The sequence below is a fragment of the Bombina bombina genome, chromosome 2, assembly GCF_027579735.1.
Source record: "Bombina bombina isolate aBomBom1 chromosome 2, aBomBom1.pri, whole genome shotgun sequence".
Lineage (NCBI taxonomy): Eukaryota > Metazoa > Chordata > Amphibia > Anura > Bombinatoridae > Bombina > Bombina bombina.
In genome coordinates this window covers 68,240,894-68,258,480 of record NC_069500.1, presented here as the reverse complement: position 1 = coordinate 68,258,480, position 17,587 = coordinate 68,240,894, and the positions used below count along the sequence as shown (strand labels likewise).

General features: G+C 43.9%; 1 protein-coding gene across 2 annotated transcripts in view; it reads left to right on the top strand.

The window, feature by feature from the left end:
* The window catches only part of DYM (dymeclin), a 1,389,654-nt gene that overhangs the window by 753,204 nt on the left and 618,863 nt on the right, over positions 1 to 17,587 (top strand). For both annotated transcript variants that reach the window (XM_053701098.1, XM_053701099.1), the window contains exon 13: positions 6,361 to 6,455. In XM_053701098.1, the coding sequence (XP_053557073.1) occupies positions 6,361 to 6,455 (95 nt within the window). The remainder of the gene's footprint in view (positions 1 to 6,360; positions 6,456 to 17,587) is intronic.

Here is a 17,587-nt window from a genome sequence, read left to right as displayed (position 1 = left end):
GGATGAATCCGTGGACTCGTCGTACCATAGAAGAAATTAATTTATCAGGTAAGCATAAATTTACTTTTTACTCTGATAAGGTGGTTCTGCGTACTAAGTTTGGTTTCCTGCCAAAAGAATATTAATCAGGAAATCGTTTTACCTTCTTTGTGTCCCAATCCTCCTTCTCACAAAGAACGCTTGTTGCATAATCTGGATGTTGTGCGAGCGCTAAAATTTTATTTGCAGGCAATTAAGGGCTTTCGTCAGTCTTCTGCATTGTTTGTTTGCTTTTCTGGGAAACGCAAGGGTCAGAAAGCTATGGCTACTTCACTTTCCTTTTGGCTGAAGAGCGTTATTCGCTTGGCATATGAGACTGCTGGACAGCAACCTCCTGAGAAAATCACAGCTCATTCCACAAGGGCTGTTTATTCTTCCTGGGCCTTCAAAATGAAGCTTCTGTGGAACAGATTTGCTAGGCTGCAACTTGGTCATCTTTGCACAGTTTTTCCAAATTCTATAAATTCGATACTTTTGCCTCGGCTGAGGCTTCTTTTGGGTAACAAGGTTCTTCAAGTAGTGGTGCTTTCTGTTTAGGTTCCTGTCTTGTCCCTCCCTTATCATCTGTGTCCTCTGGCTTGGGTAGTGGTTCCCAACAGTAATTGATGATTATCCGTGGACTCACCGTGTCATTAGAAAGAAAACTAAATTTATGCTTATGGTTAGTCCACGGCCCGCCCTGTATTCAGACAGTTTTTTATATAAACCTCAGGCACCTTGTGTTACTTCCTTTCTCTCCTTTCCCTTTGGTCGAATGACTGGGCGATTGTGGGTAGGAGAGTGATATTTAACAGCTTTGCTGTTGTGCTCTTTGCCTCCTCCTGCTGGCCAGGAGTGATATTACCAACAGTAATTGATGATGATCCGTGGACTCACCGTGTCAAGAAAGAAATACATTTATCAGGTAAGCTTTTTTTCTGTTTCATATCCCTTTAAATATAAATGTGTAATGATTGGTTTTAAGCAAAATGTAAGAAGGATAACTGTTACGTTTTACATTGTAGCCAGCTGAAAAGGAGATGTTTACAGAATACACATGCCAGGGAAGGTCTGTCTTCAAATAAGGATTCTGCATAGAAGCTAATGGGATGTATTACTCATAATGAAACAAAATGGTGCACATGAGACAGCAGTAATCAAACATTTGTAAACATATTGGTATGAAAAAAATGATAAAATTGGCATTCTAAAGTAATATAAAATACTGTAATTGTTTTATGAATGCCCGTTGTTAACCCCAAAAAATTGCTCAAAACATGCTTAAACTCATGCGCCAGCTCCTGTGACATTATTTACCAGAAAATAACTGATGTGCCAGTCAGGATAGGTATACACACCAGTATTCTCCACAGCAAATCGTGCCAGCATGTGTTCATTAAGAAGTAACCGGATTGGGGCAGTGTAATTAAGTTCTCTATTATGTAAATTTTCTACTTAAATGGAAAGAGTCCACAGCTGCATTCATTACTTTTGAGAAATAAGAACCTGGCCACCAGGAGGAGGCAAAGACAACCCATCCAAAGGCTTAAATACTCCTCCCACTCCCCTCATCCCCCAGTTATTCTTTGCTTTTCGTCCCAGGAGGATGGCAGAGAAGTGTTAGAATTTTTAATTTTTGTTTTTCATCTCTTATGGAGGGTAGTACTCCTTCGGCATGGGACAGGAGTTTTAAGTAGTCCTGTCAGTGTCTCAGTGAGGGCTTGGTTGAAAGTTAGAGTCCAGAGATGCAGAGAGAGTCTTTCGGCGAAACCATCCCGACTCATATTAACAGCTCCTCAATCAATCGGCGTTGTCGAACTTCGCTGCCTGCTTTCTTCTCTCAAGTCCATGGCGGAGGCGATGCCACTTTTCGTCACACTTGAATGGCCGTGTTCCTGTTCCACGGCATAGATTCTGGTAAGATCGTTTCATTTTACTTTGTCATCAATGTACTGTAATGTGAATGTTTTCCTGAGAGGCTTCCACAACTTTGCGGGTCTAACTATATGACATAAGGGTCTCAGTGAGTCTCTTTTAGTATCTTGGAATCGAGGGTTTATATCTCCTGAGGGGGGTTATTGAACAGGGGGGTTTATAATCATGTTTGTTATGTGATTCAACCTGCTTATGTGTGATGTTTATGGGCTCGTGGTTGGAACTTTGAGGCCTTTTAAAGTGACGCAGCCTTTTGGTTGGGCACACTTTTTTGGACTGTACGGTTCACCTTGTGTTCGGGCGTGGTTACGCCATTTCCGCATTTCTGACCGTGTGGCGAAGGAGATATTCTAGTCCGCAGGGGTCTGGTCATAGGAGGTGGTGAGTGCCCCAGCCATTGTGGGTGTCAGGTGCCACTTTTGTTTTAATACTTTAGTCCATATTGATATTTCCTCTATCCAGTTATGGAGGATTCTGATGCTGAGACTGTGCTCATTTCAGATTCAGTTACAGAGGATTCTGATACCGAGACTATTTTAATTTCAGATTCTGTGTCCGGTGATGACTCCGGATTGGGCTCGTTGACACATGTCGACCAGTTTTGTTCCGTATGCCATATGAGAGCGCCTGGTTCCTCGGGCTCAGGGAATAAGGGGACTGCTGAGCCATCAGTCTCCGGGGGCCCCGTCCTTCAGGAGGCGAGTTCCCTACCAATTCATACTTCTACACATGCGGGTTACCCAGTTTTTGGTTCCTCCATGCAGGGTGGTGTGTTCCCCCGGAGGTTGCAGCACGTTTTCGCTTCCAGATAATGTTAGCGATGGTCTGTCTGCAGAGTCCAGACATTCATTTGAGATTGTGCTCGTGCCCTATTGTCCTGGGTCTTCCACCTTGGGGTGGGCCTCTACAGTTCCCCGTGGGTGTAGCTGTTCCGGAGTGTTGTGCCTTTCGTTACAGGAATGCGCGCCTTAGCGTGTTGTTTAGACATCTTTTTCGGTTGTTGAATGACCCTATCGTTAACAGATATGTGGACTTTCAGTCTGATAATGCGAATGGTGCACCTCATTAGATATGTGGGGTTATCTCCTGTTTGTCATTTGTTTAAGATCTTTCCCAGTTTTTTGTAAGATAGGGCACCGTTTGGCTGATCCTGCGGACAGGCCTTTGTCTTTTGGCCGTTAACCTTCGGGTTGCCTTATATTTTATTTTGTATCCGATGGGATGTCTTTTATTTGTGTTTGCTTCCTTCGGGAATCATCTGGGATCGATACTCTTTGTTACTTCTTCGTAAGTTGTTTGGACATGTTAGTCCTATGTTTAATAATGTCTGTTTTCACTGGATCGATAGTAGCGCTGAGTGCTCAAGTTATCGTTGTTTTTTATGTTCAACTAAGCATTCGAGAAGACTTGTGGGTTTTCGAGGCAGTAAAGGATTGTTGCAGTCCTTATAGCCTTCAGTCATGGATGACTGGGCAGGGGAGTGTTCCACTGCGTCACTTTATCTGACATCTGATTTCATCAGAGCCTAGAGTTCCTCTTCCACGTGGGGGGGGGGGGGGGGGTTGGCGGGTGTAGTGCCCCTTGGTTGAGTGGTTTGGCCTTCAGTTTTTAGGCTACTGGATGGTCCTATGAGGCTTGATCCAACAGCTTGTATGGATAGCTGTCTAACTTGCTTAAGGTTTTGTATTTTGAAACCTATTGCAGCTTTTGGCACCTTTAAAGTGGTGTGTGTCAGCTGTTTCTAGTGTATCTAGATATGGCCCTTACTCTAGGCCGCGTAAGGTCTGTCTGAGTTATGAGACCTTGGGTCTTCTCCCTTTGTCCCGGGTTGGTTAGCTCTCCTTTTGGGGATCTGTGTTCCGGATGTTGTTTGATCCCGGTAGGAACTTATTTAACTCGGGTTTTCCCAGAGCTGGGAAGGTTTTGCACCTTTTCTCTCCCCGGTGTCCTCTGCCTGTGTGTGCAGGTGATATGTAGACTAGCCCTGCTAGTAGGGTTTTGGGAACTTCAAGGTATCCCTTCTGTTGTCCTGTGGCCTTGTGAAGTCTCTTTATTTGACTTCTAGCCTTGCTTCTTGGAGAGTTGGACTTTATCTAGGGGTGGTTCCTTCATTTGGTCAGAGCTTTCAAATTCTCAGAGCTTTCTGGATTTTTCTGGATATGCTCCATTCCTTTTGTCTGGCTTTTTGGCCAGTCGGGGTGTTTAGTTCAAGGGTATAGTTGACTGAACTATTAGGTACCCGGACCTGTTTTTTCTTCCTGTGTATTCCTCTTTCGGGAGCTTCACTCTTGTCCCAGTTTTGGGTTGTTTGGATCTCAGGGCTGGTCGGGAAGTTCCACGGTGATGGGAACTGGGGCTATGTCCTTGGGTTGGCTGTCCCTTTGTTGGACAAACTACTTGTGTGGGGGTCTTTTCTAGGACATTTGCGGGGATTTTTTTCTTCCCGTTTAGCCTGTGGCTTCAGGTCTTGAAGACGGTTATTGCCCTCCTTACTAGGGGTTTTCCTGGTCGGGAAGTGGAAGGTGGACTTGGTTCCACCTGGAATCTTGCTGGTTCCATGTCAGACTGTGGGGCCTTGTTTTGATAGATTCATGGGTCTATGGCCTTGTCTGTTTTCAGAGTTGGGTTGTACTTGTACTCTGGGGGGATGGCTTTGCCATCTTTACGCTCGTTCCTGTACCAGTTTCGGGATCTTTGTCCCTTGTATTGGTGGCCCAGCTGGGTCTGCAGGTCAGGATGCCTGAGCAGTCTATGGGTCACAAGTATCCTTTGGGATGTGTGAGCTTGCTGTGTCTATTCTGATAGCTCAGTCTGTTAGGAGATAGGTTTTGCTTTTCTCCTTGCTCTTTTGACAGGAGACGTTTCCTCTTCCTTTAGGTTCTGAGGGTGTTCCCCTTTTTAGGGACCTGTGAGTAGGTCTGGCGGCTTATGTTGCCTGGTGCGGGCCCTCTGTCGGGGGCTGTTCTGTGCAGTCTGTTCAGCGTTCTAATGCACTTTGGCTACTCTGCACTGTAGCAAACCGAGGGTTGCAAGTTCGATCCCCGGCGAGGTTTATTCAGCCTTCTTCCTTTTGAGGTTGATAAGATTGGCAGCACCTTGAGTCCCTTAAGGGGGATTAACCGCGCGTCACAAGAACATTCATGTTTTAGCTCCCTTAAACTTGGGGTTTCGCCTGGGTTTATTACACGTACTTTCATGGTCAAATACTTGGGTATTCTATGGGCATGCGCTGGGAGGACTTTGCCTCTTTAGTTGCGTTCCATACTTACAGGATGTTGGAGAGATGTCCTTTCGGCCTCCATGCCGGTATTATCCCGGGTTTCCCTGTTAGGGTTCATTTGGATCTCATCTCTGATTATTGGGCCCACTCTTGGAGGTGCTGTTTTTTGCATTGAGGGACTTTTTGGTTTCCTCTGTCCTCCTTTGCCTTGTTCCCTTTGGGGTTTTCAGCTTGTTTACCCTTCATTTGTGAGGGGTGAGTGGTGTGGGTCCGTCTGTTGGGCAACGGTGTCTCTTGGTGGACTGTTGGCTCAGTCAAGTCTGTTTGTGGTCTCTAATTTGGCTCTGGACTGGCTGCGAGTCAGTGTCAAATGTCTCTGCTTCGGACGAAGCAGGATTTATTATTGGGTAGTGGTTCAGGCCTGGTGCCCTCAGTATGGGCCGACTATTGTACCCTCCCGTCTTACATTCAGTGTCCTCTATAGCTTAGGTATTGTTTTCCAAAAAGTAATGAATGCAGCTGTGGATTCTTTCCATTTAAGAAGAAAAACATAAATTATGCTTACCTGATAATTTCCTTTTCTTCTGATGGAAAGAGTCCACAGCTCCCCACCCGTCATTTTATGTGGGGCGTCCTTATATTCTTCCGGCACCTTTTACCCTGTTATTTATTCTACTGTTCCTTGTTCCTCTGCAGAATGACTGGGGGATGAGGGGAGTGGGAGGAGTATTTAAGCCTTTGGCTGGGGTGTCTTTGCCTCCTCCTGGTGGCCAGGTTCTTATTTCCCAAAAGTAATGAATGAAGCTGTGGACTTTTTCCATCAGAAGAAAAGGAAATTATCAGGTAAGCATAATTTATGTTTTCCGCTAGCCAAAGGACAAATTAATAGCATAATTTAACATAAATGTATTTAATGATTATTTGTGCAATAAAAATTGAACATTTTTAATATCAACTCATTTTAGCTTAATATTGGCTAAACTTTTAGCCGGGTGGTCAGTAAAATCAGCTGGGTGGTGCACCTGCTAAAAAGGTTCATTTACTATGAAATTCATGTGTCCAACTTAACTGCCCACTGACAAATTGGTAGGGAGGGACAAGCCATCATAAATCATTGTTATATACCTGTATTTAAGTATTTCTTTTTAATGTAATTTCCTTTTAATAGCACATTTTTTCCCCCACAGGACAAATACCTGCACACAAATTGTTTGGCAGCTCTTGCGAATATGTCCTCCCAATTCCGTTCCCTTCATCAGTATGCAGCTCAAAGGATAATCAGGTAACTGCAAGCTCCTCGTTAGTGCATTTTCTATCAGTGCTGTAGTCTGTGATACATTACACTTCTCTTTGTCCCACTGTCCAACTGCAAGCATCTCTGTTACAGCAATGCATATGTATAGGCTTTATGGATTCATTTATTTCTTCTGTTATGTGTGATCAGTCCACGGGTCATCATTACTTCTGGGATATTATCTGCTCCCCTACAGGAAGTGCAAGAGGATTCACCCAGCAGAGTTGCTATATAGCTCCTCCCCTCTACGTCACCCCCAGTCATTCTCTTGCACCCAAAGACTAGATAGGAGGTGTGAGAGGACTATGGTGATTATACTTAGTTTTTATAACTTCAATCAAAAGTTTGTTATTTTACAATAGCACCGGAGCGTGTTATTACTTCTCTGGCAGAGTTTGAAGAAGAATCTACCAGAGTTTTTTATTATGATTTTAACCGGAGTAGTTAAGATCATATTGCTGTTTCTCGGCCATCTGAGGGAGGTAAAAGCTTCAGATCAGGGGACAGCGGGCAGTTGAATCTGCATTGAGGTATGTAGCAGTTTTTATTTTCTGAATGGAATTGATGAGAAAATCCTGCTATACCGATATAATGACATGTATGTATACTCTACACTTCAGTATTCTGGGGATGGTATTTCACCGGAATTACTCTGTAAAAGTACATTAAACCTTTTAATAGGTATTTAATTCATGTTAAACGTTTTTGCTGGAATGTAGAATCGTTTGCATTTCTGAGGTACTGAGTGAATAAATATTTGGGCATTATTTTTCCACTTGGCAGTTTGCTTGTTTTGATTATGACAGTTTCGTTTCTCTCTCACTGCTGTGTGTGAGGGGGAGGGGCCGTTTTTTGGCGCTCTTTGCTACGCATCAAAAAATTTTCAGTCAGTTACACTTATATTTTCTGCATGATCCGGTTCATCTCTGACAGAACTCAGGGGTCTTCAAACTTCTTTGAAGGGAAGTAGATTCTCTCAGCAGAGCTGTGAGATTTAATAGTGACTGTGATTTAAAACGTTGCTCTGTAATTTTTATGTTTAAAATTTAATTAGTGTTATTTTACTAATGGGAACAAACCTTTACTAAAAAGTTGTGTTGTTTGTTAAGAGTGATGCTATAACTGTTTTTCAGTTCATTATTTAATCTGTCATTTAATCGTTTAGTGCTTTTGAGGCACAGTACGCTTTTATTAAATAAAATTGTAACCGAGTTGCATGTTTATTGCTAGTGTGTTAAACATGTCTGATTCAGAGGAAGATACCTGTGTCATTTGTTCCAATGCCAAGGTGGAGCCCAATAGAAATTTATGTACTAGCTGTATTGATGCTACCTTAAATAAAAGCCAATCTGTACAAATTGAACAAATTTCACCAAACAGCGAGGGGAGAGTTATGCCGACTAACTCGCCTCACGTGTCAGTACCTGCATCTCCCGCCCGGGAGGTGCGTGATATTATGGCGCCTAGTACATCTGGGCAGCCATTACAGATAACATTACAAGATATGGCTACTGTTATGACTGAAGTTTTGGCTAAATTACCAGAACTAAGAGGCAAGCGTGATCACTCTGGGGTGAGAACAGAGTGCTCTGATAATTCTAGGGCCATGTCTGATACTGCGTCACAGCTTGCAGAGCATGAGGACGGAGAGCTTCATTCTGTAGGTGACGGTTCTGATCCAAACAGATTGGATTCAGATATTTCAAATTTTAAGTTTAAATTGGAAAACCTCCGTGTATTACTAGGGGAGGTCTTAGCAGCTCTCAACGATTGTAACGCTGTTGCAATACCAGAGAAAATGTGTAGGTTGGATAAATACTTTGCGGGTACCGGCGAGTACTGACGTTTTTCCTATACCTAAGAGATTAACTGAAATTGTTACTAAGGAGTGGGACAGACCCGGTGTGCCGTTCTCACCCCCTCCAATATTTAGAAAGATGTTTCCAATAGACGCCACCACACGGGACTTATGGCAAACGGTCCCTAAGGTGGAGGGAGCAGTTTCTACTTTAGCTAAGCGTACCACTATCCCGGTGGAGGATAGCTGTGCTTTTTCAGATCCTATGGATAAAAAATTAGAGGGTTACCTTAAGAAAATGTTTGTTCAACAAGGTTTTATATTACAACCCCTTGCATGCATCGCGCCGATCACGGCTGCGGCAGCATTTTGGATTGAGTCTCTAGAAGAGAACCTTAGTTCAGCTACGCTGGACGACATTACGGACAGGCTTAGAGTCCTTAAACTAGCTAATTCATTCATTTCGGAGGCCGTAGTACATTTAACCAAACTTACGGCTAAGAATTCAGGATTCGCCATTCAGGCACGCAGGGCGCTGTGGCTAAAATCCTGGTCGGCTGATGTAACTTCTAAGTCCAAATTACTTAATATACCTTTCAAGGGGCAAACTTTATTTGGGCCCGGTTTGAAAGAAATTATTGCTGACATTACAGGAGGTAAGGGCCACGCTCTACCTCAAGACAAAGCCAAAGCTAAGGCTAGACAGTCTAATTTTCGTCCCTTTCGGAATTTCAAAGCAGGAGCAGCGCCAACCTCCACTGCACCAAAACAGGGAGGAACTGTTGCTCGTTACAGACAAGGCTGGAAGCCTAACCAGTCCTGGAACAAGGGCAAGCAGGCCAGTAAACCTGCTGCTGCCTCAAAGACAGCATGAACCGAGGGCCCCCGATCCGGGACCGGATCTAGTGGGGGGCAGACTCTCTCTCTTCGCCCAGGCTTGGGCAAGAGATGTCCAGGATCCCTGGGCGCTAGAGATCATATCTCAGGGATACCTTCTAGACTTCAAATTCTCTCCCCCAAAAGGGAGATTTCATCTGTCAAGGTTGTCAACAAACCAAATAAAGAAGGACGCGTTTCTACGCTGTGTACAAGATCTATTATTAATGGGAGTGATCCATCCGGTTCCGCGGTCGGAACAAGGACAAGGGTTTTACTCAAACCTGTTTGTGGTTCCCAAAAAAGAGGGAACTTTCAGGCCAATCTTGGATTTAAAGATCCTAAACAAATTCCTAAGAGTTCCATCGTTCAAAATGGAAACTATTCGGACAATCTTACCCATGATCCAAGAGGGTCAGTACATGACCACAGTGGATTTAAAGGATGCTTACCTTCACATACCGATTCACAAAGATCATTACCGGTATCTAAGGTTTGCCTTCTTAAACAGGCATTACCAGTTTGTAGCCCTTCCATTCGGATTGGCTACGGCTCCAAGAATCTTTACAAAGGTTCTGGGTGCCCTTCTGGCGGTACTAAGACCGCGAGGAATTTCGGTAGCTCCGTACCTAGACGACATTCTGATACAAGCTTCAAGCTTTCAAACTGCCAAGTCTCATACAGAGTTAGTTCTGGCATTTCTAAGGTCGCATGGATGGAAAGTAAACGAAAAGAAGAGTTCTCTCTTTCCTCTCACAAGAGTTCCATTCTTGGGGACTCTTATAGATTCTGTAGAAATGAGGATTTATCTGACAGAAGACAGATTAACAAAGCTTCTAAATGCATGCCGTGTCCTTCATTCCATTCAACTCCCGTCAGTAGCTCAATGCATGGAGGTGATCGGCTTAATGGTAGCAGCAATGGACATAGTTCCCTTTGCACGCCTACATCTCAGACCGCTGCAATTGTGCATGCTGAGTCAGTGGAATGGGGATTACTCAGATTTGTCCCCCACTCTGAATCTGGATCAAGAGACCAGAAACTCTCTTCTATGGTGGCTTTCTCGGCCACATCTGTCCAGGGGGATGCCGTTCAGCAGGCCGGACTGGACAATTGTAACAACAGACGCCAGCCTTCTAGGTTGGGGCGCTGTCTGGAATTCTCTGAAGGCTCAGGGACATTGGAGTCAGGAGGAAAGTCTCCTGCCAATAAACATTCTGGAATTGAGAGCAGTTCTCAATGCCCTTCTATCTTGGCCCCAGTTAAAGACTCGGGGGTTCATCAGGTTTCAGTCGGACAACATCACGACTGTAGCTTACATCAACCATCAAGGAGGGACAAGAAGCTCCCTAGCAATGATAGAGGTATCAAAGATATTTCGCTGGGCAGAGTCTCACTCTTGCCACCTGTCAGCAATCCACATCCCGGGAGTGGAGAACTGGGAGGCGGATTTCTTGAGTCGCCAGACTCTTCATCCGGGGGAGTGGGAACTTCATCCGGAGGTCTTTGCCCAAATACTTCAACGTTGGGGCAAACCAGAGATAGATCTCATGGCGTCTCGCCAGAACGCCAAACTTCCTCGCTACGGATCCAGATCCAGGGATCCGGGAGCGGTTCTGATAGATGCTTTGACAGCACCTTGGAACTTCAGGATGGCTTATGTATTTCCACCCTTCCCACTGCTTCCTCGATTGATTGCCAAAATCAAACAGGAGAGAGCATCAGTGATTCTAATAGCGCCTGCATGGCCGCGCAGGACTTGGTATGCAGATCTAGTGGACATGTCATCCTGTCCGCCTTGGTCTCTACCTCTAAGACAGGACCTTCTGATTCAGGGTCCATTCAATCATCAAAGTCTAACTTCTCTGAAGCTGACTGCTTGGAAATTGAACGCTTGATTTTATCAAAACGTGGTTTTTCTGAGTCGGTTATTGATACCCTGATACAGGCTAGGAAGCCTGTTACCAGAAAGATTTACCATAAAATATGGCGTAAATACCTATACTGGTGTGAATCCAAAGATTACTCCTGGAGTAAGGTTAGGATTCCTAGGATATTGTCTTTTCTACAAGAAGGTTTAGAAAAGGGTTTATCGGCTAGCTCATTAAAGGGACAGATCTCAGCTCTGTCCATCTTGTTACACAGGCGTCTGTCAGAAAATTCAGACATCCAGGCCTTTTGTCAGGCTTTAACTAGGATCAAGCCTGTGTTTAAAACTGTTGCTCCGCCATGGAGTTTAAACTTAGTTCTTAACGTTTTACAGGGTGTTCCGTTTGAACCCCTTCATTCCATTGATATAAAATTGTTATCTTGGAAAGTTCTATTTTTAATGGCTATTTCCTCGGCTCGAAGAGTCTCTGAGTTATCAGCCCTACATTGTGATTCTCCTTATCTGATCTTTCACTCAGACAAGGTAGTTCTGCGTACTAAACCTGGGTTCTTACCTAAGGTAGTCACTAACAGGAATATCAATCAAGAGATTGTTGTTCCATCCTTGTGTCCAAATCCTTCTTCAAAGAAGGAACGTCTTCTACACAATCTGGATGTAGTTCGTGCCCTCAAGTTCTACTTGCAGGCAACTAAAGATTTTCGCCAAACTTCTTCCCTGTTTGTCGTTTATTCTGGACAGAGGAGAGGTCAAAAAGCTTCTGCTACCTCTCTCTCTTTTTGGCTTCGTAGCATAATACGTTTAGCCTATGAGACTGCTGGACAGCAGCCTCCTGAAAGAATTACAGCTCATTCCACTAGAGCTGTGGCTTCCACTTGGGCCTTTAAGAATGAGGCCTCTGTTGAACAGATTTGCAAGGCTGCAACTTGGTCTTCGCTTCATACTTTTTCCAAATTTTACAAATTTGACACTTTTGCTTCTTCGGAGGCTATTTTTGGGAGAAAGGTTCTTCAGGCAGTGGTTCCTTCTGTATAATGAGCCTGCCTATCCCTCCCGTCATCCGTGTACTTTTGCTTTGGTATTGGTATCCCAGAAGTAATGATGACCCGTGGACTGATCACACATAACAGAAGAAAACATAATTTATGCTTACCTGATAAATTCCTTTCTTCTGTTGTGTGATCAGTCCACGGCCCGCCCTGTTTTTTAAGGCAGGTACATATTTTTTAAATTATAATTCAGTCACCACTACACCCTTGGTTTCTCCTTTCTCGTTGGTCTTTGGTCGAATGACTGGAGGTGACGTAGAGGGGAGGAGCTATATAGCAACTCTGCTGGGTGAATCCTCTTGCACTTCCTGTAGGGGAGCAGATAATATCCCAGAAGTAATGATGACCCGTGGACTGATCACACAACAGAAGAAAGGAATTTATCAGGTAAGCATAAATTATGTTTTTACTTTTATTTTGTCCAGTGAATGAAATATTTGTTTAGGAAAAGTCATTATCAACAGAAAATGAGCTAATATAAAAAGCAATATAGGGTATGTGGGATTTATCAGAGAACCAATTACACCAGATAGAATCTTGTATCAATAGATCATGGTGGGTCGTGAAATGTCACAGCACTGAAGTATAAAATGAGACTAGAAACTTCCAGTTCACTCTTAATGAACTCACATAGATATTAACCCCTTTACTACCAGAAACTTCAGAGAAAACTTGCACAGAGTACTGGAGAATTTTCAGCATTTTTGCTATCGCTCTGCTTAAACAGAAATAGAGGCTTTGTTTTTTTATTTATCTATGAAAACTAAAAATATATATTTCTTTTTTAAAGTAGACGACCCAAGGTAATGATCTAGGCCCAATTGCTTAATTTAAAAAAAATAAAAAATGTGATTAAATAAACACAAAGCAAATAATATAATTTGCTATTAGGGGAAATGAACTCTCTTAGCAGACAACTTGACCACTACTCTATCAGTTCCCACTGATGTTTTTAAATGTATTTAAAAGTGATACTCTATGCAAGTGATACAACAAAGCAAATAAAAAATGTGATGAAACAAGCACAGTGCATAGATAGAAATGCAGAACATATACTTAAATTATAATTCACCACAAATGAAAACAGATGTAGAAAGTCCACTTTATTTTCTTGTCGACTTCTGTTATAGTAATGTCTTAAGGTTATTTCCTCATAAAGATAGAAACATAGACATAGTGCAAAACAGTTTACATATAAAATGATATCCCAATCTTAATGAACGGTACTAAAATGGGAGAGCTTCTATAGCTTTAAGTTATAGATGTTATTTAAAATCCAACTGTCATAGACCGGAGCATGTATTCCAAGGATTTACACTAAAAATATTTTTATATGTATAAAAACAGATAAAATACAAACAAAGTCAGGCACAGATTTCAATCAAGGGATACACACCGGCAGCGTGTATTAGACCTGTAGCAGAGGGACTGTACGTTGGGAAAGAGAATTATTCACAGAGCGGCATCAACACAGTAATGGGACATTGTCCGGTTACAAATAGAGCAGTATAGTTACTAAAGATAAACTGAGGTTACTTGGAAAAGACTGGTCCCTCTGAAGCTTACAGGTCTAATACACGCTGCCGGTGTGCATTCCCTTGATTGAAATCTGTGCCTGACTCTGTAAGATTGGTTTGTATTTTATCTGTTTTTATACATATACATTTTTAATGTTGTAATAAATCCTTGGAATACATGTTCTGGTCTATGCCAGTGGGATTTTAAATACTGTTCATTCGGATTGGGATATCATTTTATTTTTAAACAGTTTTGCATTATGTCTCTGTTTCTATCTTTTTGAGGAAACCACCCTAAACCATAATATGACATTTAAAAACATCAGTAGTGTTCATGTTGTCTGCCTTAAGAATTTAACATCTAGAGTTCAATTCCCCTAATAGCAAATTATATTCTGTGAACTGTTTGTTTGATCACATTTTCCCTTGTTGTATCACTTACACAGAGTGAATCACTTTATAATTCCATCTTAATGGGTGGAGAGTCCACTGCTTTATTCATTACTTGTGGTAATTATTAACCTAGCCACCAGGGGAAGGCAAAGACACCCCAGCTAAAGCCTTAAATACCTCCCCCACTCCCCTCATCCCCCAGTCATTCTTTGCCTTTCATCACAGGAGGTTGGCAGGGTAGTGTCGGAAGATTCAGAGTAGTCTCTTATGGAGGGTAGTATTTTTCGAAATAGGGCTGGAGTTTTAAGTAATCCTGTTAGCCTCTCAGTGAGAGCATGGATGAATGTTAGAGTCCGGAGATGCAGGGAGTGTCGTCTCTGCAAAACCATCCCGACTCATGTTAACAGCTCCTTGGCAATCAGCGTTGAATAGTATCGCTGTCTGCCTTTATTCACTCAAGTCCATGTCAGGAGCGATGCTACTAACCTGTCACACTTGAAGGGCCGTGTTCCACGGCATAGATTCTGGCAAGATCGTTTCATTTATACAGATATAATAACGCATGAAGACAGCGTCACAGTGTGTTTCCTTTTATCTGTATAGAATCAAAGGTTAATATTCCTGGGAAGGGGATTATTGAACAGGGAGGGATTTATGCATAATATCTTTATTGTGTTAATGCTATGTCATGTGTGAGATTGGGCTCCAGCAATGTGTGAACAGTCAGGTGAAAATTGGTGTGGCCTGTTTTTGGCGCGTTTTCTCTATAGTGCAGGGGCGGTCCTGCATGGCACTCCATGTGACCTGGTGTGGCCTCTTCTACTTCCTCTTTCCTAAACGGCATTTTCGGGAGATGTAACGGTTTCTCCGTGGTCCGGGTCATAGGAGATGGTTAGTGCCCCTGCCATTGGTGTATAAAGGTGCCATTTAATCTATCTCAGTCCGTATTAAAGGTGCAAGCTATGAAGGACTCTGATATGTTAGAGGATACTCCCTCTTTAATCAAATCTAATACCTGTGTTTATTGTGTGGAGGTACAGGTTGATCCGCCTGCTCAACTGTGTTCCACATGCTTTGATAAGATTGCAATATCTAAAAATAATAAGATATTTAGTACTACTGAGCCGTCCACCTCTGAGGGTTCACTGTCCCGCGATGTGCGTTCCCAACATTCATCTCCGATTACACATGTAGCTCCCCAAGGCCCTACTAATCCTCCTGCGGGAGGTGCCTCGTGGCTGCCAGATTTCGTGCCCAGCTTCAAGAGGCAGTTTCTGCGGCCTTCAATGTCCTACCTCGCCATGTGAAGCACAAGCGAAGGCAAAGACATAGCCTTTCATGAGGAGGACGCCTCCGACTTGTCGGAGGGCACTCTCTCTGGGACGGAATCGGCTACGGAGGAGCCAGATTTCAAGTTTAAGATGTAGCATTTGCGCTTTTTATTGAAAGAAGTGCTTGCTACGTTGGAGTTTCCTGAACCGAAGCTTCCGGAAGAACCTTCGATCCCTAAGTTAGATAGCGTTTACGAGGACATGGTGGTGCCCCAGACTTTCCAGTTCCCGTGAAGATGGCTACAATTATTAAGAATGAGTGGGTCAAACTGAGTTTGTCCGTTTCTCCCTCTACCTCTTTTAAAAAGCTGTTCCCCATTCCAGACTCTCAGCTTGAGCTATGGGGGGGGGCCATTCTGAAGGTGGATGGAGCTATCTCCACTCTTGCTAAGCGTACAACTATTCCCCTCAAGGATAGTTTGTCGTTCAAAAGCCCATGTACAAGAATTAAGAATCCATGTTGAGAAAGATGTTCCAACTCACTAGGTTTGTTTTCCAACCGGCAGCGATTGCTGCGGTGGCTGGAGCAGCTACCTATTGGTGTGACACACTGTCAGCTATTGTCGAGGTGGAGACTCCCCTCGAGGAGATTTAGGAAAAGATTTAGGCCTTAAGGGTAGCTATACCTTTTATCTGTGATGCAAACATGCAGGTTATTCGCATGAGTGCTAAAACTTCAGGCTTCTCTGTTCTAGCTGACAGGGCTCTATAGTTAAAGTTGTGGTCTGCTGACATGACTTCCAAGTCTAGATTACTATCCCTTCCGTTTCAGGGCAAAGTTCTTTTTGGTCCAAGCCTTGACTCTATCATATCCATTGTCACGCGAGGCAAGAGTGCTTTCCTTCCGCAGGATAAGAAGAATAAGCCTAAGGGCTCTACTTTTCACCCCTTTCTTTTGGACAAGTCTCAACGCCAGCAGCCTGCTACGAAGACCGAGCAGTCCAAGGGATCTTGGAAGCCAGCTCAATCTTGGAACAAGTCCAAGCAGAGCAAGAAGCCCGCCGAGACAAAGTGGGTATGAAGGGGGTGGCCCCTGATCCGTCGCTGGATTGCGTAGGGGGCAGACTTTCTCTGTTCGCAGAGACTTGGATGAAAGACATCCAGGATCCTTGTGTTCTGGAGGTTAACACCCAGGGTTACAGTATAGGGTTCAGAACTCACCCGCCCAGGGGCAGATTCCTCCTGTCAAACCCTATCCTCAAGACCAGAGAAGAGAGACGCCTTTCTAGAGTGCGTGAGGGATCTCTTGGGGTAATTGTTCCAGTACCTCTAGCAGAAAGGGGTATAGGGTACTATTCAAACCTTTTTGTGGTCCCATAGAAGGAGGGCACATTTTGCCTAATTCTGGACCTAAAGTGCCTAAATAAGTTTCTGTCAGTTCCATCGTTCAAAATGGAGACAATCAGATCGATCCTGCCCCTAGTTCAAGAGGGGCAATTTATGACGACAATAGACTTGAAGGATGCCTACCTTCACGTGCCAATCCACAAGGACCACGTCAGGTTTCTAAGATTCGCATTTTTGGACCAACACTTCCAGTTTGTGGTCCTACTGTTCGGTCTAGTGACTTACCCAAGAGTCTTTACGAAGGTTCAGGGGGTGCTGCTCACGGTAGAGCGAGACACAGGTATTGTGGTGGCTCCTTATCTGGACAATATTCTGGTCCAGGCTCCGTCCTGCAGTCTCGTGGAGGACCGCTCAAGGGCTCTTCTTCTTCTCCTTCGATCCCATGAATGGAAGATAGACGAAGGAAAGAGTTCTCTGGTTCCCAGCAACAGGGTAGAGTTCCTGCGTACGATAATAGATTCCATATCTATGAAGAAATTCTTGACAGATCAGAGACGTTCCAAGATTGCGTCCAGCTGTCTTGCCCTTCAGACCTCCTCAAGACCATCTGTGGCCAGGTGTGTATGGAGGTGATTAGGCTCATGGTATCCAGCATAGATGTCATTCCATTCGCCAGGTTCCATCTCAGACCTCTTCAGTTATGCATGTTGAGACAATGGAGCGGGCGATCACTCTCTGGACAATCGAGTGAGGTAATCCCTCTCTTGGTGATCCAACCGGGTCAGCTGGCCCAGGGGACGCCTTCTTGAGACCATCCTGGGAGATTGTTACCACGGACGCAAGTCTATCAGGATGTGGAGCTCTTTGGGGTGCCAGAAGGGCACAGGGCAGGTGGACTCGAGAGGAGTCGACTCTACCAATTAATATTCTGGAACTTCCAGCAATATTCAACGGTCTGAGGGCTTGGCATCAGATTCCAGT